Below are 22,152 nucleotides of genomic sequence, written 5' to 3'. Positions count from 1 at the left end.
AATATAATGTGGATGTACACCAGCTTTTTGTAGACTTTAAGTAGGCCTATGATAGCGTTCAAAGGAAAAAGCTATATGACACCTTAATGGAGACGGAATTTCCAAGTAAACTTATCAGACTGGTACAAATGACGCTCACCAGCACAAAATGACAGGTACAAGTAGAAGGAAAAGTTTCTTAAGAATTTGAGGTCAACCAGGGATTAAGACAGGGTGATGTATTATCCACTTTACTCTTCAACATAAGGTTGGAGAGAGTGATGTGAAGGGTGGAGATTGATAACCGAGGTGGCACTCTGTTTAACCGTTTGCACCAAAAACAAGCTTATGCTGGTGATGTGTGTATGCTGTCTAAAAGTTTGAAAGAAAGTATTTGGCAGACTGGAAAAGGAGGTAGAACAGTTAGGATTTAGAGTAAACAACATAAAAACACAGTATCTCTTTGTTTCCAGGAAAAAAGCTGTTGTTAAAGAGAACTATATTAAGTTAAACAGAGGCAATTATGAGAGATGTGAGAAGTGCTGATTACAGTGGATTGTAGAATAAGAGAAAAAATAAAATCCAGAATTGCTGCTGGAAATAGAGCTTACTGGGCCCTGATCAAGATCCTTCAATCATGTAGCCTGAGCAGAAAATCGAAGACGACTGTCTATCGAACAGTCATAAGACCATTGGTAATGTATGGCTCAGAAACATGGACAATGACTGTAGCAGAAGAAGAGCTCTTGAGAAGACGGGAGAGGAAAATATTAAGAAAGGTTTTTGGTGGCGTGTATGAGGCAGGGAAACGGAGGATGAAGAGAAACAAGGAGTTGGAAGAACTGTATAGAAATCCTGACTTTGTGACTGAAATTAAGTGTAACAGATTGAGACAGCTGGCCATGTAGAGCGAATGTTGGAGGATCGAGCTATCAAAAAGGTTTACTCAGGAAAACCAGGTGGCAAAAGGAGCAGAGGGAGACAGCGGAAACGATGGCTGGAGGACATGGAAAATTATTTGAGAAAGATTGGAGTCAGGAGATGGAGGAAACGATCAGAAAATCATCAGTATTGGAATGTGATCATCGGAGAGGCCAAGGCCCTATACGGACTGTGGCGCCAAGCGATAAGTAAGTAAGTAAGTTCAAATCCAATAATGTACCATTTAAATGGGATTAATAGTACTGTTTTGTTCTTGTACACCTGCATTATCGTAGTATTGTACTGATCTGTGTGCAAACGACGTGTCCTACAGTATACTTCACTACTACACAATGTTCCGTTTTCGTGTTTCATAGCTTTCCAACTCTTGTCAAAATTCCGTTTCTGGCTATTTAAATGAGGAGACATTAGTGACCAATTATTGCGTGTGTAAGTTAATCGTATAAATTCATATATTAAAGAGTGTAACCACTTTGTTTTTAATATATAAGGAGACGTCCATCGTGTAAGTCTGGCCATCTATTTGACAGCTACGCGATGTTGTCATATTGAAAGATCACCGAGCGAGGTGGTGCAGTGGTTAGCACACTGGACTGGCATTCGGAGGACGACTGCCCTTGCCCGTGTCCGGCAATCCTGATTTTGGTTTTCCATAATTTCCCTAAATCGCCTTAGGCAAATGCCGGGATGGTTCCTATGAAAGGGCACGTCCGACTTCCTTCCCTACTCCATTGGGACCGATGACCTCACTGTTTGATACCCTCCCCCAAATCAACCAACCAACTAACATAGTCATACCATGATTTGACGGCGACGTCGCCTTTCGTTCCGTTAACGTCCAGTATGAATCGACCGTAACGATATATCGTTGTAACGATTTGGTGTGATATCTTTCTGAAACCTCTGTCGAGCCAACTGAGAGTTCAGAAAGGTCAGAGAGTGTAGTACGGAAGAGTTGTGTAGTGTTGCGGAATACCGGTGTTGATTTCTGTCATTCGGTGTTCGTCGTGTCGGTAATAGTAAATACACAAAAATGACGGCTTTCGAAGGTGTGTCTGCATTTGTACATTTTGTGTTCCAAAGTGAGATAGATAACAAAGTTGTCTTGCAATGAATTAGGCACTGAAGATTTTAACTCATATTTGCTGTCACGATAAATAGCCATTTGGCTTCGAAAAATCATGTGTGCTGATAAATTTCGACTTTTGCCAAAGCATCATCCTTTGAAAAAGCCAAAATCTTAAAAATTCGTCTCCCCTTAATCGAAATAATATAGCCAGTGCATTAATAGTGGAGCAGCTCTTTTCTGCCGTCACTTTACATTATTCGTATTTCTCGGTTCCAGTGGAAGGTGTTCTGTGGGTTGTTGAAATCGAGAATGTACATTCTATTTAAATGCACTGCATTGAAAATACATTACATTACCGTATTACAGTGATTATCTAATTATACATTAACTCAAAAAACTAAAAAATTTCCGTGAAGATACTTTTCAGCGGAGAAAGAGCCGCTATAAAAGTTTTTAAATTTGGTTTTAAGCCCAACTACATTATCTGCCTGATATTGTATTTGGTCCTGTAGGTTGCTGAATACATACCTACCAAAGTGTGTCTCCTTTCCGTACTAATATTGACGCTAATGAGTTCTCTGTTGAAATGATTTTACGCCCAGCTGCTTTTCTCATGGTTTTCACTATTATTTGTAAAATAAGAAACATTGGTAATGACAAGACTTCAATGAATGTACGTTTTGTGAAGTACGTGTCAAAATGACACTGCGGGACATTCTTGAATTAACACCACATATAATTCTTCTAATACACTTAAGAATATTGAAAATGCCGTTCTTATAACTAGAATTTCCCCGAAAAAGTAATTCATAACTCATTAGTGAATGGAAATGGGCAGGTCAAAACTAGTTTCTCCATTTTTAAATCACTTGTAGCAGTTGTGAAGCAACTGCATACATATGCGAACATAGCTATTCATTAATTCTAGTTGCAGCAAACTTCAGCTGGAAGGCTCCCTACCTTCAGTCCCAAAAAAATTAACACTTTCTCCTTCCTGTATATAATTCTGACAAACATTTTTATAGCGTGTGGAGTTCTGTTAAGAGTACTGAACTGTATGTACCGAATGTTGCCACAGTTGACTGATAATCAAGTTTGTATTCAACTGTATGTCAGTGTTTTGAATGTTTAATCAGGTGCCTTTTGAGTAAGAGGACTGGTGCTGTGTTTTATTTCTGTAATTACATCAAGTTAAATGCAAAAAGTACAAAATTTATGTGTATAAAAACTAGTTTTCATTTACTCCTGAAGGATATTGCACGAAACCTATCAAAACGGATTGGTTTCCGCTTCCAGTGCAATGTTATATTATCATTAGCATTTCTAGGTTTATACTTACATTGCTGGTGAAAGAGTGAGAGTTTTTGATAGTGTCTGCCACTTGTTCTGACAGAAAATCAGAAAAATCATTAAGCAAGTGTTGGTAGGTGGTCCTGAGACAAAGCAAATTGACCTTTTTTTTAGTACTGGAGGGCAGCGTGGAGGGTAAAAATCGTAGAGGGAGACCAAGAGATGAACACACTAAGCAGATTCAGAAGGATGTAGGCTGCAGTAGGTACTGGGAGATGAAGAAGTTAGCACAGGATAGAGTAGCATGGAGAGCTGCATGAAACCAGTCTCAGGACTGAAGACCACAACAACAGCAACATCAGCAAGTTGATATGAAAGTCAGAACAGTTTTGTTAAACAACATTCATATTTGACTAGTTTTATTTTTGAGAATAGAGAAAGATCATCCAGGTCAAGGTCTGAACTGTAAAGTGGGTGTCGAAATGTGTAGATAAGGACATCTCTGAGAATGGAGTGTACGTACCTGGATTTTGTGCTTTCTTGAAATGCATTACAGCAAACCAGTCTGCTGTTAACATTGTATCCTCTGAAATAATGTTTCTGAAGAGAGACAATTAGCTTGTTCTCCCAGCTTATACTATTAAGTTTTTGTAGACAGTAATGATGAATCCCTTTATAAATGACTAGTTTCATGTGTGATTGGAATGGTGCAGCCATGTTTTGTCACCGATTGCAATGTTGAATATTGATTTTGATCCACTTGAATTAAACTTACCAGCTGCTTGTATTCATATATCCTAATTCTGAGCATGTTACACCTGCTTAGACTGCAAGCTTTCGTGAGTTGCAAACCAGAGTTAGCTTCCAATCCAATCTGAGAAGTAGGGTAAGCGAGTTGTCTCATCTTCACTCTTCAAAGTAGACATTTTTTCCTTGACGTTAGCTGTTGCTAGATACATAGCTGATTTAATATGCCAGAATTTTATTTCTGTCAGAGTACATGGAACAGTAAAGACTGGCTATGGAAGGAGTATAATTCCAAAACTGCAGTCACTAAAGACACACATTGATATCCAAACTTAAGTTGAGAGAGTTGAAAAAGTCATTGCAAAGAAGTGCTCTCATTATAATGCAAAAATTAATATATACTGAACACTATACAGGGTTTTGACAGTGGACGCTGTTCCACTGATTATAATTGACACCAGTGTCGGAGCTTGCAAGAAAGGAGTGTTCTGATATTAGTGAGTTTCAGGAAGTGAAATAATTAATCTGAACTCTTTCTAAAAATCGTAAGTGAATCACATAATGATGAGAAGGATAAAAAGTCGGAAGTGCACTGTGGTATCAACAACTTCTCCATTGTGTAAATATTGGTAAACGAGTGAGAAAACAGTGTTCGATAAAAATTATCATTCCGTTGAATGTATAAAATTACGTGGCGCCATGATGAAATATATTGTGTTGAATGCTGTCATGTTAAACAGAATATTCCGCAAAATTTAAACTGTGCTCTTAGGTTCTACCAAACCACCACCTTGGAAATTGGGGATTATAGAAGCATTCGATTCCACCCGTCTGCTCTGACCCATGACGTCACCAATATGGCAGAAATTCTCAATGTCTTCAATATGGTGCCTATGACGTTATTACATTAACACGACAGCAAACACGAAAATACATATAAAACCAACAAACACATCTCCCTCCAAAAATATAATCAAACTAATGGGACCAGCGCGGGAAATAGGGGTTTTTGGGTGGGGACAAACTAAATATAAACACTTACAGACATGCACCACAATCCCAAACCACACAAAACGACGACGTAAAAACACCACAAAATTCCCAAATTCTGCTACACTTACAATATAGACAGGAATCGGTCACTTCCCTTTACCTACATAGCTCAACCACAATTGTCGATACCGCAAAATAAAAACCAACTATTCCAAAAATAATAATAACACCGTGACTGCCGATACCACAAAACCAACACCTAAAACAACAAAAATTGGAATCTTACATTTCCCTTGACCTATATAGGTCAACAGCAGCTCACGACACCAAAACACACATAGCTATGGCGACAAATTAGAATCGGTCACTTCCCATGATTTATATAGCTCAAATACAACTGAAGATACCAAAAAACAATTGAAATAGAGTACTGCCTCCAAGATACGTATTTCAGCCACAAGTTCTGATACCAAAACATGAACAACCAACACATGCATTAAATAACACTGACCCAACAACACATAAAAACCCCGTCGAACTTCATAACATGCGAACAATAGACCCCAAAAAAACGAATACCTACCGCAAAAAAAGTTCCAGTGCTACACACACACACACACACACACACACACACACACACACACACACACACACAAAAACCCAACTTGCATATTGTGCTTGCATACACCGCATTTCACTATCTCTGCCACAAGCCCAAAAAGTTGCAGAAACTTAATGATGGACATGTCATCTCCCGTTTCAGCCCACAGATGCGCAATATTAAACTTAGAAGTAATATCCATACCTAACAAAAGAAGCCACAAATTGAATTAAACGACTTACACCGTGACAAACAGCAAACCAATAACATCAAACGACATCGCAATAACATAAACACAACGGAAACTTAATTCTTAACTCACTGAAACTAATGTCCATTCTTCTATAACAGTCACAACCGATAAATGCACACTTCAAGCACGGACACCCAATACACCACATAACACACGGACCATACACACACCACCAGAGGACACTACCATCTGCAACAAGACATCTATACAACACAATGCACTCATAACTCCGTGCCGTCATGACGTCACTCACAACACAACACCCCCCCCCCCCCCCCTTGCATCACGGGTCAAAGCCAACGGGTGGGATCGGGTCCGTCCGTTGACGGGAAATTGAGACAGTCTGAAAATATGACACAAATTTTTTGAAATGATCGTGTTACACTGCAGATCAGTATGCCGTGACAACCAGGTTTCTTATATCCACATTTGTTGTCTACGCCAATTCACAATCAAACTATAACATTGGGATACAAAACAGTATCCCAAGAAATCCTTTCATATTCTCAGAAAACCATTAACAAACCTTGTAAGCTATAACACACAGTTCAAAAATTGTCAGTCACGCACTCTTCATGTTGAAAGTAATTCATTCGTATCTTCTACCAAAACAAGTCATTAGATTTACTGGTTTTCATTGGCTACCATATACTATACTTGATTGTCTACAGCCAGTGGGAAAGAATTGCTGACATCAGCACGCAGCGACACAAATGCGCCAAACTGCAAATATCCTCAGCCAAGTTATAGTTGCTGTATAATCCCGTGTTCTACAGCAAATGCTGGTCAAAATGTTTGCACAGTATGAAAGACTAATGTGTGATATTGGGCACTGCTGTTTGATTGTTGTGCCAACCTGATTTGTAACATAGCCCAAGATCTAGGTTAGGTGAAAGGTTGATAATTTGATTGTGAGTTGGCAAAACCAAGAAATGTGAATCACAGAGTGTGTGGGAATAGATTGACCTGTAGACTATCCTAATGTTTATGTTTGCGCTGTATTCGAATGCACTTTTTGTCATGAAGACTAAAGCTGGAATTCAAAGTCAGGAAATGTTGATGCCCCAGCACATTTTACACAGTACAAAAATAGAAATTTTTATATGGAATTCAAGAGTTGTTAAGAGGAAACTTTTCCAGATTGTTAAAATTTAACTTGACTATTTGTCGGACACATTGTGTTATTGGATAAATGATCAAAAATTGTGGTAGCAGTGTTGTGCAGTCTTGTTTGTGCTAAAGACAATCTTAATTTGGAGTAATTGTCATTATTTCTTCTGCAATTGTAGTAATGTACATAATCATTCCTTTTGAACTGAAGTGGATTATTCACAGCAAACTTTGAGGGGATAAATATGTTGTGTTACATTAGTCAAAATCCAAAATGAATTTTTTAGTCTGCAGTGGAGTGTGCACTGATATGAAACATCATAGCAAATTAAAACTGTGCCAGACAGAGACTTTAACTCAGGACCTTCGCCTTTTCGGGCAACTCCACTGAGTTGGTTGAGCACTTGCCAGACAGAGGCAAAGGTCCTGAGATTGAGTCTCCATCCGGCACACACATTTAATTTTCTGGGATGTTACATTAGTCAAAATGCCTCTCCCCTTAAACAGTTGTCTAAACTTATTGATTTGCCGTTCCCCAAGATTTGCTACAATTGAAAGTGCAAATGTTGCTGAAATAAGATTTACACAAGTTCCCAAAATGTGTGTTTTTCCAGTTTAAATTCTCCTCAATTTGGACACCAAAAGTTTTTTAATTTTCCACCCTAGTGATTATTTCCTCACAATATGTTAAAATTATTGTAGGTGCAGTACCTCTAGTGTGTAGAACTGAATGTGCTGCGTTTTTCTTAAACTGAGAGTGACATCGGCAGAAAACCACTCAGTAATCAGTCCTTTATGTGTGTATTGATTATAATACTAGTTTCATATGGAAAAAGAATGAATTCTGCTGGTTGTTTATTAGATGTAAGGTCATTCACATATATGAGAAACAATCTTGAACTATGATTATGCCTTGTGGAACACCATTCATAATAATCTCCCCTACTTACATTGGTTGAGTTATGAAAATAGCTGTCTGCTATTGTGTTGATAATTATTTAGAACCGTCTAATCATAAGTAAAACACTTTTTTCTTCCATATGTGTTTCGCTTTTATTATTTGCATGGCATCTTCAGTGGCAAATTTTGTAGATGCTGATCTAAATGTGTTTTTCCTGTCTTACGTATGTTGTTCTGCTTTCTGCCGTACAAAATTTCATTTTCACATCACACATGGAGATTAGCGTGTATGAAATTTGCCACTGAAGGTGCCTCACAAATAATAAAGGTGTAACATACATGGTAAGAAAAATATGTTGTATTCAGTTGTGAGTAGACAGTTCTAAAGTAATAATCAACATAATATTACATGCAACTGAGGAAAAGAAATAGTTCAGACTTTCTGCATTCTTTAAGATTGATATGACGTACATTGGTTGGCCACACCATCAATTCCATAAAACCTTAATTCAGAGGAGAAAGTATAATTGCATAAATAGACAGCCCACCCCCAAACCTTTCCTTTCAAACAGTTACACACACACACACACACACACACACACACACAGACAGAGAGAGAGAGAGAGAGAGAGAGAGAGAGAGAGAGAGAGAGAGAGACCAGTATCTGTCCTCTTTGGCCAGACTGCGGATTACAGCTGCATGTGACGGGAGCATCAATCTGTCGTGGTTGGTGGGGGCAAGGAACGGACATACATGGGGCAAGAGGGGGAGAGATGGCAGGCTGTAGGTGAGCGAAGGTTAGTGCTGCTTATAGGCATGTGCAGGGATGTTGTGGGTACTGGCTAAGGCTACTAGATGCAGTCATGAGGTTTGGGGTGAGTGAGTGGAAAAGGAACGAAGTAGAGGAGGAGAAAGGGACTAATGGCTTTTGTTGGAGTGCAGACAATGAAAAGAATAAAAAGTAACAACTTGTGTTGTTGAGCCATTGAATTGTCATTCACTTATACCCAAACCTTCCTCAGAGTTTTTTAAGAAAATAATCTTTTATGTTCCAGCATGATGGTCTGTGCTGTTGATGCTTGTGGAGCTATGTAGTTTGAGGAGAAAGGTATGCTCCCACATGAAGCTAACTGCTTATCGTTGCAGTGTGACACCATGCAGTATTTAGTCTTTTGGATTTTATTTTTTATTATGTGCCATACTTATGTTATTAAACAATAGAAAGTGCGGGCTAGAATAACCAGAATCAGCCATAGTGGTCATGTGTGTGCGAGTTATGCTTTCTGAATGTTAGTGTGTTGTCTACTTCAGAAGAATGCCTCTTGGTCGAAAACTAAAATGTATATCAGTCTTTTCATTGTGCCTGTCGGCAATTCAACACCACATGTATATGAGTTGTAGTAGCTGTCTATTGTTTCCATGATATTGTTATACTTACCTTATTACATAGTTATCTTTGGGATTATCACCTACCACATTGTGTAAGTATTTAGGAGTAATACTGAAAAGCAGTATGAAATGTGGTGGCCACATAAAATAAATACCAGTAAGATGAATGTGTAAGAGTTGTTAGGAGAGTCCTGGGAAAATGAAGTACATTTGTAAAGGAAACTGCATACAAGAAACACGTGCAACAAATTTTACAATATTATCCCACCATTTAGAGTCATTTTCAAATAAATTTGGCAGCATACATCGAACGAAATGAGAAGTGCTGCTAGACTCATAACTGTGTGGTGCAGCCTTTTTGAAAGTGTAACATACATGCTCAGAGAACTTTAATGGGAAAAAAACACAGTTCTCATGAAACTCTGTCGGTTAAATTTAGAGTATGTATTTTTTGAGAAAGACTGTTTGCAACTGTTGTGTAGCTTGCATAGGGATCATGAGAATAAGGTAAGAGGAATTAGGGTGTGTGCTGAAGGGTATGGACAGTCATTTTCAGTACACAAATGTAATAGAATAATGAATAGCCGATATTAGTATGAAGCATCCTTCACTGTGCTCTTACAGTAGCTTGCGGAGTATATGTGTAGATGGAGAATACGATGTTGCAGATGGATGTAGGTAGCAGATTACTTGTGAAGTCTAAGGTATCACTGAAGAATGTTGTGTGTTTTTCAATATAGTGAATGAGACATTTCGTTCCACATCCTTCTTCTCTACTGTTTTACGTATCCTTTCAAATTTCATTATTTTGTGATTTGTAGACATGGTTCCTCATCCCTTTGTTAGCTTCCGTATCGTGAATGTTAGTATGATTTTATATAAATATTGCACCTGCCAACGCATATAATTACTTCTCTTCCCTCTCCCTCCTCCTTACCCCCCTTTACACAAATTACAGTATTTTTTTATGTGACAGAGGGTCAATATCTCTGTCCTGTTCACTGATGGAGAAGGAAAAAGTGTGTTGCCTGGTCTCATATTGGGTGCAGAAATATATAGTAAATCTGTAGGACATTTCAAGCTAACAGTTTCAACAACACGAGAATGAATATGAAAAAAAATTGTTTTGGGTGCAATGTAAATTGTTTTCACTTTATTTGATATTAAGTAAAATACATGTATGTTCTATTACAGAGATGGGTGTATTGCCAGAAATTGCCAAAGCTGTTGACGAAATGGACTGGATGTAAGTTCTAATAGTTGTCTTTCATCTCTTAATTTAATTTTTGACAGTCGCATTATGTTAGGTATTCCCTGGAAGTTTCTTTAAATATACATTAAAGGGAACAGCCATGGGCACCAGGATGGCCCCCTCGTACGCCAACCTATTCATGGGTCGCTTAGAGGAAGCCTTCCTGGTTACCCAAGTCTGCCAACCCAAAGTTTGGTACAGATTTATTGATGACATCTTCATGATCTGGACTCACAGTGAAGAAGAACTCCAGAATTTCCTCTCCAACCTCAACTCCTTTGGTTCCATCAGTTTCACCTGGTCCTACTCCAAATCCCATGCCACTTTCCTTGACGTTGACCTCCACCTGTCCAATGGCCAACTTCACACGTCCGTCCACATCAAACCCACCAACAAGCAACAGTACCTCCATTATGACAGCTGCCACCCATTCCACATCAAACGGTCCCTTCCCTACAGCCTAGGTCTTCGTGGCAAACGAATCTGCTCCAGTCCGGAATCCCTGAATCATTAAAACAGCTTTCGCATCCCGCAACTACCCTCCCGACCTGGTACAGAAGCAAATAACCAGAGCCACTTCCTCGTCCCCTCATACCCAGAATCCCCCACAGAAGAACCACAAAAGTGCCCCACTTGTGACAGGATACTTTCCGGGACTGGACCAGACTCTGAATGTGGCTCTCCAGCAGGGATACGACTTCCTCAAATCCTGCCCTGAAATGAGATCCATCCTTCATGAAATCCTCCCCACTCCGCCAAGAGTGTCTTTCCGCCATCCACCTAACCTTCGTAACCTGTTAGTTCATCCCTATGAAATCCCCAAACCACCTTCCCTACCCTCTGGCTCCTATCCTTGTAACCGCCCCCGATGCAAAACCTGTCCCATGCACCCTCCCACCACCACCTACTCCAGTCCTGTAACCCGGAAGGTGTACACGATCAGAGGCAGAGCCACGTGTGAAAGCACCCACGTGATTTACCAACTGACCTGCCTACACTGTGATGCATTCTATGTGGGAATGACCAGCAACAAACTGTCCATTCGCATGAATGGACACAGGCAGACAGTGTTTGTTGGTAATGAGGATCACCCTGTGGCTAAACATGCCTTGGTGCACAGCCAGCACATCTTGGCACAGTGTTACACCGTCCGGGTTATCTGGATACTTCCCACCAACACCAACCTATCCGAACTCCGGAGATGGGAACTTGCCCTTCAGTATATCCTCTCTTCTCGTCATCCGCCAGGCCTCAATCTCCGCTAATTTCTAGTTGCCGCCACTCATACCTCACCTGTCTTTCAACAACTTCTTTGCCTCTACACTTCTGCCTCGACTGACATCTCTGCCCAAACTCTTTGTCTTTAAATATGTCTGCTTGTGTCTGTATGTGTGGATGGATATGTGCGTGTGTGCGAGTGTATACCTGTCCTTTTTTCCCCCTAAGGTAAGTCTTTCCGCTCCCGGGATTGGAATGACTCCTTACCCTCTCCCTTAAAACCCACTTCCTTTCGTCTTCCCCTCTCCTTCCCTCTTTCCTGATGAGGCAACAGTTTGTTGCGAAAGCTTGAATTTTGTGTGTATGTTTGTGTGTCTATCGACCTGCCAGCGCTTTTGTTCGGTAAGTCACCTCATCTTTGTTTTTATATATCATTTAATACATTAAATTTTATTGATTCGTGTTACGTGTGTAAAAGAATAACAGTAGTTTGTCAGCATACAGACTCTGTTTAAAATAGTAATTCTCTGTAGTGATACATTTCTTGAGTCATTCCATTCATTCATTGACATTTACAGTTACACCAGATCCAATAAAAGTCAAGAATGGGTGAATAGTGGAGAGAGAAAATTACATGACAGAATTGAAATTTAGTGTTACTTTCGAATTCAGACATCAGTGTCCACAAATCTCAAAATAAGTGGGCAGCTTTTTGAAATGTTTTTATTCATTTAACCTACTTTTCTATAGGAAATATTTTAACTTGCATATAACAGTCAGAAGTATGAACATAGCACTAAGTTACACATAATGGCTAGTATTTTACAAGCAGGAGACTGCATATTAGAAAATAATGTTAATTTCCAGAATAATTTACGTTAAATTTATTATTAGCTGTTTCTTATATGAGTAGCATGATTTTACAGCATAACTACTTCATTTAATAAAAATGTACATGTTAAATACAATTTAAAAATTGCTTTTTTACCAGTCAGGCAATTAATGTTATGAGGCAGATTACCAGAGACTTCTGTGAGCCACTGGTGAATTTTTGTATGTTGGTGTAACAATATTGAAAAAATGAAAGTTGCTACACACCATCGAGTGGAGATCCTGAGTCGCAGATGGGCCTGAAAAACTGTGTGTGTGTGTGTGTGTGTGTGTGTGTGTGTGTGTGTGTGTGTTTTGCTGTCTGATTTTGATGCTGGCCTTACTGGCCTAAAGCTATTATTTGTGGCAGTCTTTTTGTTGTGCCTGTCTGCGACTTAACATCTCTGCCATATGGTGAGTAGCAATATTTCCAATATTGTTACATTCCATCCTGGACTTTCCATTGTTGATTTGTATGTAGATGTGTAGCTGTGGTAAATTCTTGTCTTCAACTGATCATTTTTTGATGCATTTAAAGGGTGGTGATTTTTATTAATTTTATTAATGATATATCATCATCATAATCATTTAACTGATTATGCCTTTCAGCGTTCAGTCTGGAGCATAGCCCCCCTTATAAAATTCCTCCATGATCCCCTATTCAGTGCTAACATTGGTGCCTCTTCTGATGTTAAACCTATTACTTCAAAATCATTGTTAACCGAATCCAGGTACCTTCTCCTTGGTCTGCCCCGACTCCTCCTACCCTCTACTGCTGAACCCATGAGTCTCTTGGGTAACCTTGCTTCTCCCATGCGTGTAACGTGACCCCACCATCTAAGCCTGTTCGCCCTGACTGCTACATCTATAGCGTTCATTCCCAGTTTTTCTTTGATTTCCTCATTGTGGACACCCTCCTGCCATTGTTCCCATCTACTAGTACCTGCAATCATCCTAGCTACTTTCATATCCGTAACCTCAACCTTATTGACAAGGTAACCTGAATCCACCCAGCTTTTGCTCCCATACAACAAAGTTGGTCGAAAGATTGAACGGTGCACAGATAACTTAGTCTTGGTACTGACTTCCTTCTTGCAGAAGAGAGTAGATCGTAGCGGAGCGCTCACTGCATTAGCCTTGCTACACCTTGCTTCCAGTTCTTTCACTATGTTGCCATCCTGTGAGAATATGCATCCTAAGTACTTGAAACCGTCCACCTGTTCTAACTTTGTTCCTCCTATTTGGCACTCAATCCGTTTATATTTCTTTCCCACTGACATTACTTTCGTTTTGGAGATGCTAATCTTCATACCATAGTCCTTACATTTCTGATCTAGCTCTGAAATATTACTCTGCAAACTTTCAATCGAATCTGCCATCACAACTAAGTCATCCGCATATGCAAGACTGCTTATTTTGTGTTCACATATCTTAATCTCACCCAGCCAGTCTATTGTTTTCAACATATGATTCATAAATAATATGAACAACAGTGGAGACTGGTTGCAGCCTTGTCTTACCCCTGAAACTACTCTGAACCATGAACTCAATTTACCGTCAACTCTAACTGCTGCCTGACTATCTATGTAAAGACCTTTAATTGCTTGCAAAAGTTTGCCTCCTATTCCATAATCTCGTAGAACAGACAATAACTTCCTCCTAGGAACCCGGTCATATGCCTTTTCTAGATCTATAAAGCATAGATACAATTCCCTGTTCCACTCATAACACTTCTCCATTATTTGTCGTAAGCTAAAGATCTGGTCCTGACAACCTCTAAGAGGCCTAAACCCACACTGATTTTCATCCAATTGCTCCTCAACTAATACTCGCACTTTCCTCTCAACAATACCTGAGAAGATTTTACCCACAACTCTGATTAAAGAGATACCTCTGTAGTTGTTACAATCTTTTCTGTTTCCATGTTTAAAGATTGGTGTGATTACTGCTTTTGTCCAGTCTGATGGAACCTGTCCCGACTCCCAGGCCATTTCAATTATCCTGTGTAGCCATTTAAGACCTGACATTCCACTGTACTTGATGAGTTCCGACTTAATTTCATCCACCCCAGCTGCTTTACTGCACTGCAATCTATTGACCATTTTCTCCACTTCCTCAAACGTGATCCTATTTCCATCATCATTCCTATCCCATTCTACCTCGAAATCTGAAACATTACTGATCATATTTTCACCTACATTGCGCAACTCTTCAAAATATTCCCTCCATCTGCCCAAGGCATCCACAGGATTCACCAGCAGTTTTCCTGACCTGTCCAAAATACTTGTCCTTCTTACCTCCCTTTCGAAGACTGCTAATTACACTCCAGAATGGTTTTCCAGCAGCTTGACCCAATGTCTCCAACCTATTTCCAAAGTCTTCCCAAGATTTCTTCTTGGATGCTGCAATTATCTGCTTGGCTTTGTATCTTTCTTCAACATAACTTTCTCTGTCTACCTGAGTTCTAGTATGTAGCCATTTTTTTACGCCTTCTTTTTCCTTTTACAGGCTGCCTTGACTGTGTCATTCCACCAAGCTGTTTGCTTCCTCCTACTTTTACACACTACTGTTCCAAGACATTCTTTAGCCACTTCTAGTACTGTGTCCCTGTACCTTGTCCATTCCATTTCCAATGACTGTAATTGACAACATCCAACTAACTGGTACCTTTCTGAGATCGCTGTTATGTACTTGTGCCTGATTTCCTTATCCTGAAGTTTCTCCACTCTTATCTTCCTACATATGGACCTGACCACCTGCACTTTCGGCCTCGCAATCCCAATTTCACTGCAGATTAAATAATGATCAGTGTCATCAAAGAATCCCCTGAATACACGTGTGTCCCTCACAGCCTTCCTGAATTCCTGATCTGTTATTATATAGTCGATGACAGATCTGGTTCCCCTGCTGTCCCAAGTATACCGGTGAATGTTCTTATGTTTAAAAAAGGAGTTTGTGATTACTGAGCCCATACTGGCACAGAAATCCAAGAGTTGCTGCCCGTGGCCTCCATATCCTCTCCAAATTTACCCATAACCTTTTCATACCCTTCTGTTTGATTTCCAATCCTGCCGTTAAAATCACCCATGAGCAGAACACTGTCCTTGTCCTTTACTCTAACAACTACATCACTGAGTGCCTCATAAAAACTATCCATCTTATCTTGATCAGTCCCTTCACAATGCGAATATACTGACACAATCCTAATTTTCTTGCTAGACACTGTCAAATCTATCCACATCAGTCGTTCATTTACATACCTTATTGCAACTACGCTGGGTTAATGATATATTAGAAATAATATTTTTAAGGGCATTAGGCTGTGGTCCAAGGCTTATTTCTCTGTTTAACATTGTCTTCCTGTGTTGGAGACATTGAAGCTATTATGATTGAGGAAGCAGTTAAAAAGTTCAGCACACCAAACTGTTTATCATATAAATGGTGGTGCTCAGATAGGCTGTTATCTAGGTGTACAGCTCCTCGAAACATACACAGTGGCACAGTTGCAGGTTGGTGGGTGCAGTATTATGTTATGTGGAACATGCCCATGGGTTTCCATGGGCTGTGACAATATGCAAGGCCATCATGTAAGATGTGGACTACATGAACATTATTGTGGACCTCCTGCATCCCTTCATGCTTGATGTCTTCCCTGGCAATGATGGCATCTTTTAGCAGGATAACTGTCCAGGTTACAAAACCAGAACTGTGCTACAGTGATTTGAGGAAAGCTGTTGGTGAGCAGTAGCACCATAAATGTGCACATGTTTGTAAGAAATTATTAAATGAATGATAACTGTCTCTTGTCAGTCAGACATGAAGATGCAACTTGCGCATCTCTTACGGCTTCTGTCTACAGATTAATATAGTTACCTTGCTAAACTCTTGCTCATGTCACACTGTGTTTAGGATTTGTAAGTACATGTGAATAAGGCTGTAATTTACTACAGGCGGAAAGGTGTAACGTGTGTAGAAACCCGCATAAAAGTTGCCGTTCAGGTTGCTGGGATGAGTGTTACGAATTATTTTGTAGCTTTAACTCAAACAAAAGTTGTTTCATGTATTGAAGCTTTAAGTGAACTTACATCAGCATATATTAATTACCAACAACAAAATCGTTGCTTAATAACCATGTCTGTGTATGTTAAGGTTACCAATGGATGTCCAGGCTGAGGCAATACCATTGATTTTGGGTGGTGGAGATGTTTTGATGGCTGCAGAAACTGGCAGTGGTAAAACTGGTGCCTTTTGTCTCCCAATTATTCAAATCGTCTGGGAAACTTTGAAGGATCTTGAGGCTGGCAAAGGCAGTAAAGTTATTGCTCAGACATGTGAGTAACAGTTATTGCTTTCAAAATATGTTTTGTGTTATTACACTAGTGTCAGCAATAAAGGAGAAGAATTAATTGCACACACCCTTACCACAATAATAATAATAATAATAATAATAAATCCATTTGGCTCAATTGTATAGTGCAATTCTTTCAACTAGCTGCCACTTCAGGGATTTGTGTGCCCCACCTACTCTATAATCCTACCAGGGAAAACGGACCTACAGTTTAATGTGGAATGCAAACCACATGTCATTACTAGTGAGTCTTCACCTCATTTAGAGGTGAAGGCTAAGTTGCAGACTATAATATTCCGTGGTCTGGCTGAGATTTGATCCTGTAAACTTCTGGTTTCCATGCATGCACTTTATCAACAGACCATCAAGTGAGACCTTCATGCTGTGAGTTCTGTCTTGTCTGGTATTACAATATTAATTCAATCAAATTACATTGTAGCTATCAGAGCCAAGCACATATTATATTAATCTACCACATATTTTTATAGCAAGTATTGTGACAGGCACAATCCATTGTGCACACTTTTCATTTAAAGTATTGGAGTTAAATATTTATATTCTCATTTTACATTTGTATGTATATTGTAGCACCAAAGGACTGTATACCGTTTTATTTTCTGTGTTGTTTTAGGCTTCATTAAAAAATACAATATATGTTGATATGATACCTACACTGAGGCAAATATATAGGATGTACCGTACTTCACTTTCTGTTGGTTTCCTGTATTGCTCTTGAATAATCATAGCTTGTTAGTTACTTGTTTCCTATTGATTATTCCCGTTAATATGTATCTGAATCATTTTTATTTAATCTGAATGGCTAAGAAATGGGTGTGAGGATACAAAGATATTTTTTGAATCAGTACATGCTAGGTAATAAAGTTAAGTCAAGTGTCAATTGATAAATGGAATAATTTTGCTTATATGACTGTGTAAAACAGTCATGGTGTGCATGAGATTGCAATTGATAGTGTGCCATAAGTGTTTTGTATAGTTAAGTACCAAAAGAAAAAAATGCATCTTAATTGGTGAAATGTCATAAGAAGTGTATAATTACAGTTTTGACACGTGTTCACATGTGTACAGTGTTAAGGACATCCCAAAACTGAAACCACTGAGATTTAAAGTACGAAATGTTGCGACAGCCACCCCATTCACAAGACGTATCCTTCAGTTTCCATACACTATCTTAGCAAAAGTATCCAGTCACCCCTATGTAATTAAAAATTGACTAACAAATGTCATGAAAGGCAGACCTGCCAGTATAAAAGGAGGTAGGTAGTATTGAGTTAGCAGACTTGGTCGATCAGGAGAGCTCAGCGAGAACGTGGACTAATCAGTGGACGTCACTTGACTAATAAAACCATAATGGATATTTCAATCCATTTAAAGCTGCCCTAGTCAACTGTTTGTGATGAGATTGTGAAGTGGAAATGCGAAGGATTTGCAGTTAAACAGAGACAGGGCAGACCTTGAGCACTGACAGACAGGGTCTGTCGAGCATTGTGGAGGGTGGTTGTAAAAAAATCACATGAAAACTGTCAAAGGACGCTCTCATGAGTTCCAAACTGCAACTGGTAGTCCAGCTAGCACAGTGATTATGTGTAGGGAGTTAAAAAGAATGGGGTAGAATGGTCAAGCAGCTCCTCGTACATCACACATTTCTGGTGTCAGTGCTAAGTGATACTTCAATGAGTGATTGGGTGTGATGGATCCGCTACACCCTGTGGCACTCCTATGGAAGGTTTTGGTGTTAACGAATGCTTGGAGAATGTTAAAAACTGTCATGTGTGATGCCAACAGGGAAATACAGAGGAGGTAGTATAATGGTAGGGAGGTGCTTTTTGCAGTGAGGATGCACTTAAGAAAGCATTAAGTGCAGAAGAATATAAACACATTTTGCAGCATTGTGTACTACGTAAAGTAGAGGAACATTTCAGAGATGACCTTTTGTATCAGCATGACAATGCACTCTATCATAAAGCAGCATCTGTGAAGCAGTGATTTGTTTACAGTAACATGACTGAAATGTACTGGCCTGTCGAGACTCGTGACCTGAACCTAATAAAACACATTTCGAATGAGCTACAACGTCAATTTTGCTTCCGACCCCAACATCCAACATCACCACTTACTCTGGTTTCTGCTTCTGATGAAGAATTGACTGCCATTCCTCCAGAGATATTCAAATACCTCATAGAAAGTGTCCCTAGCAGAGTTCAAACCATCATGAAGGTGAAGGGTGGACACACCCTGTATTAATGTCCACCAATAGGTGTCCAAATACTTTTAATCAGATAGAGTATATTTTAGAGCTAAAGAAATTTTGGCTGTGAAGCATTTGAGAGTTCATTGAAGTTGTTCTTGTATTTGTAAATGAGTTTTTGGCGACCTTCTGGACTGACACTTCACATATAGAACATTGAATAAAGTGCTTGGTCTAAGAGGGAACTTTATTGAAAAATAAGTGTCATTTTGACACTAAAAATGAATGAATATATCGTTAAAAATACTTCCTCCCAGGCTATTAGCGAAGCATCAGTTAACACAATTGAGTACTGGGCTGTTTGCGATATGTATGTCACAGAATCCTCTGTGTTCTGGCATATCTTTAGGTACCTACCATTTCATCATAACCTTATACAAGGTTTACAAGGAGGACTGGTCAGTATTCAGAGATATGAAAGGGATGCTCATTTGAAGCTCAAAACTTTGTATGCCCTATTCTTGAATTTTTTCTGATATAGAATACATTTAACGCACATTTGTTTTTGGGCTAGTGGCACATACATGTCTGTCTTACAAACCCAACCTCTTTGACTTTTTATCCTGGTCTGAGCTACCTCATTCATCGTCTTTGCTTGAGATGTCTTTCTGGTATTAAATTAACCCATTGTACACCCAGTTGTCTGTAGTGAGTTGTGTGAATTAGTGCGAGGGATTGAGAATGTATCGTAGATAAGCATCAGTTAACTTGCCAAATGTTACATCTGGAGCATTGCAATGTTTGGTGCAGAGACCTGGACATTGAGGAAGGAAGATGAAAGAAGATTGGAGGTACTAGAGATGTGGATATGGAGAAGAATGGAATAGTGAAATGGGAAGACCGCGTAAGGAATGAAGAAGTATTAAGAAGAATTGGAGAAGAAACAAACATGCTGAAAGTCATCAGGAAGAGAAAACTGAAATGGATTGGACACTGTTTGAGGAGGGACTGCTTATTGAAGGAAGAAATAGAAGGAATGGTGGAGGGAAAAGGGGGAAGAGGATATTGAATGCAGGACAATATCAAAGGAGACAAATATTCAGAAATGAAAAGATTGTCCATGGACAGACAAAAGTGGAAGAGGCTTAACCCATGACAAGACCTGCTGTAAGGCAGAATACCATACTACTACTACTAACTGTGTTTGTACATGCAGTGGCTAAAATGCACTTATGCAGAATATGCAGGTACGGTGTATGTGTATAGCATCTGCGACAGTAGTGCTCCATCCGTTGTTGAATAATACCGTTGGACCATTCCGGCTGACAAATTTGTGATCGTTGAGTGTTTCTTCCAAATTCCCTTTTTACTTCTGAAGTGTAGTTCAACAATCTGTGCAGGAACAGCAACACATTGTTGAAATGATGCAACATAGTCCTGCTACCAGCACCTCAACTTTCTGCATGTATCAGTGTCCAACGAACACATTAGATATAGATGATTTGTGCCTGTTTTACATACAGCCACCTATCAATGTCCAACGAACACATTAGATATAGAAGATTTGTGCCTGTTTTACATACAGCGTGTCCACAATATTTATATTGGATATTGGTACCAATGCCACATGACTGGAATTTCGTCACTGGTTAAATGCCAGTCATCTGTTTCTGTTGAAATTATTCACTGATACAGCCATGTTTACACGAAGGGAATCCACACACAAAATAATCATCAGGAAAATCCACATGCTTCAGTAGAAACCAGGTTTGTTTTTTGAACGGTGTCTGGTGGGACGTTATTGGTAACAAGTTGATAGCTGCAGTCATTTCAGAAGAATGAATGACAGGCAGATTTTCTTGCATTTTTTGAGAAATTTGTTTGTAGAACACCTTGAGAATGTTCCTTTGTCCATGCATACTGCAGTGTACTTCCAGCAGGACAGAGCCTCCACATTTTACCAGACTTGCTAGGGAACGTCTCAGCTGCACTTAACTTAATCAGTGGACTGGCCTTGGTAGTACTATTAACTAGCTACCAAGATGCCAGACCTCATGCCATTAGATTTTAGTTCGTGGGGGTTTGATGAGGTCTGCGGTCTGCAAACGAAAGGTGATTAAGTGAAATAAAGTGCTTGTTTGCATCGTGACTCCTGCTGCCATCATTAGGAAATGTGCAGACACACTCAGACTTGTGTACTCCCTGGAGTACACAAGTTAACACTGGGATATTCAAACATGTATTATGAGCTGTACAATAGTGACATGTATGATAATGCTTAGTTGTCCTTAGATGTCAATGTGTTAAAAATATGAATTTTCAACTGACACTTCGTTGTAATGTTTACTACCTCTTGTACATGTGTAAACTAGATGAAGTGGTGTACAATACAGAAAATCAATAACAATGTACATTAAATATATTCTATCACTGAAAATGTTTGGACTAGGGTGTGTGTCCATATGAAGTTTTTTGCTTCAAATGATTGTTACTTTCATATCCCTCAGCACTGACTACTCCTTGTGGGACACTGTGTGTACAAAGATGAGAAGGTATTTTCTAACTGCTTTGGAAGATAATTTTAAGTGCGAGTAGGTACCCAAACTTCCACTTCTTTTAAGAGATGACTTACTTGAGACGCTCGGCCGACCTTCCTTGCTGGTTAGACTGCTGCTGCAAACTCTCTTTAACTTCTTCTCCAAAGTATGCTGCTAGGTACAGGAATCTCTTAAGACTCTTTCCACTTACAAAAATAAGTAGACACACAAAGTTTCGTTTGCTTCAACTAACGACGTATATTTGAATTTCACACATTTTACAAATCCCACTCTTCACATAAATATAAACTGTTTAGTAAGTCTTTCATGTCTCCAAATGTCAGAAACAAAATAATTTACATATAAGAGAAAGGTGGCTTAAACACCCTGTCCATTCTCAACATGAATTAGAATACCCATCTTCCCTTCAGCAAGGCTAAGACAAGAG

General features: G+C 39.3%; 1 protein-coding gene across 1 annotated transcript in view; it reads left to right on the top strand.

Annotated features, from left to right (window-relative positions):
- Positions 1–1,836: 1,836 nt before the first annotated feature.
- Positions 1,837–22,152, top strand: part of LOC124802527 (ATP-dependent RNA helicase Ddx1) — an 81,609-nt gene continuing 61,293 nt past the window's right edge. The window contains exons 1-3 of the mRNA XM_047263373.1: positions 1,837–1,970; positions 10,468–10,519; positions 16,763–16,944. Coding sequence (XP_047119329.1) covers positions 1,955–1,970; positions 10,468–10,519; positions 16,763–16,944 — 250 coding nt within the window. The 5' untranslated portion in view covers positions 1,837–1,954. The remainder of the gene's footprint in view (positions 1,971–10,467; positions 10,520–16,762; positions 16,945–22,152) is intronic.

The sequence above is a fragment of the Schistocerca piceifrons genome, chromosome 6 (genome assembly GCF_021461385.2).
Source record: "Schistocerca piceifrons isolate TAMUIC-IGC-003096 chromosome 6, iqSchPice1.1, whole genome shotgun sequence".
Classification (NCBI taxonomy): Eukaryota; Metazoa; Arthropoda; class Insecta; order Orthoptera; family Acrididae; genus Schistocerca; species Schistocerca piceifrons.
This window is presented reverse-complemented; position numbering and strand designations above follow the sequence as displayed.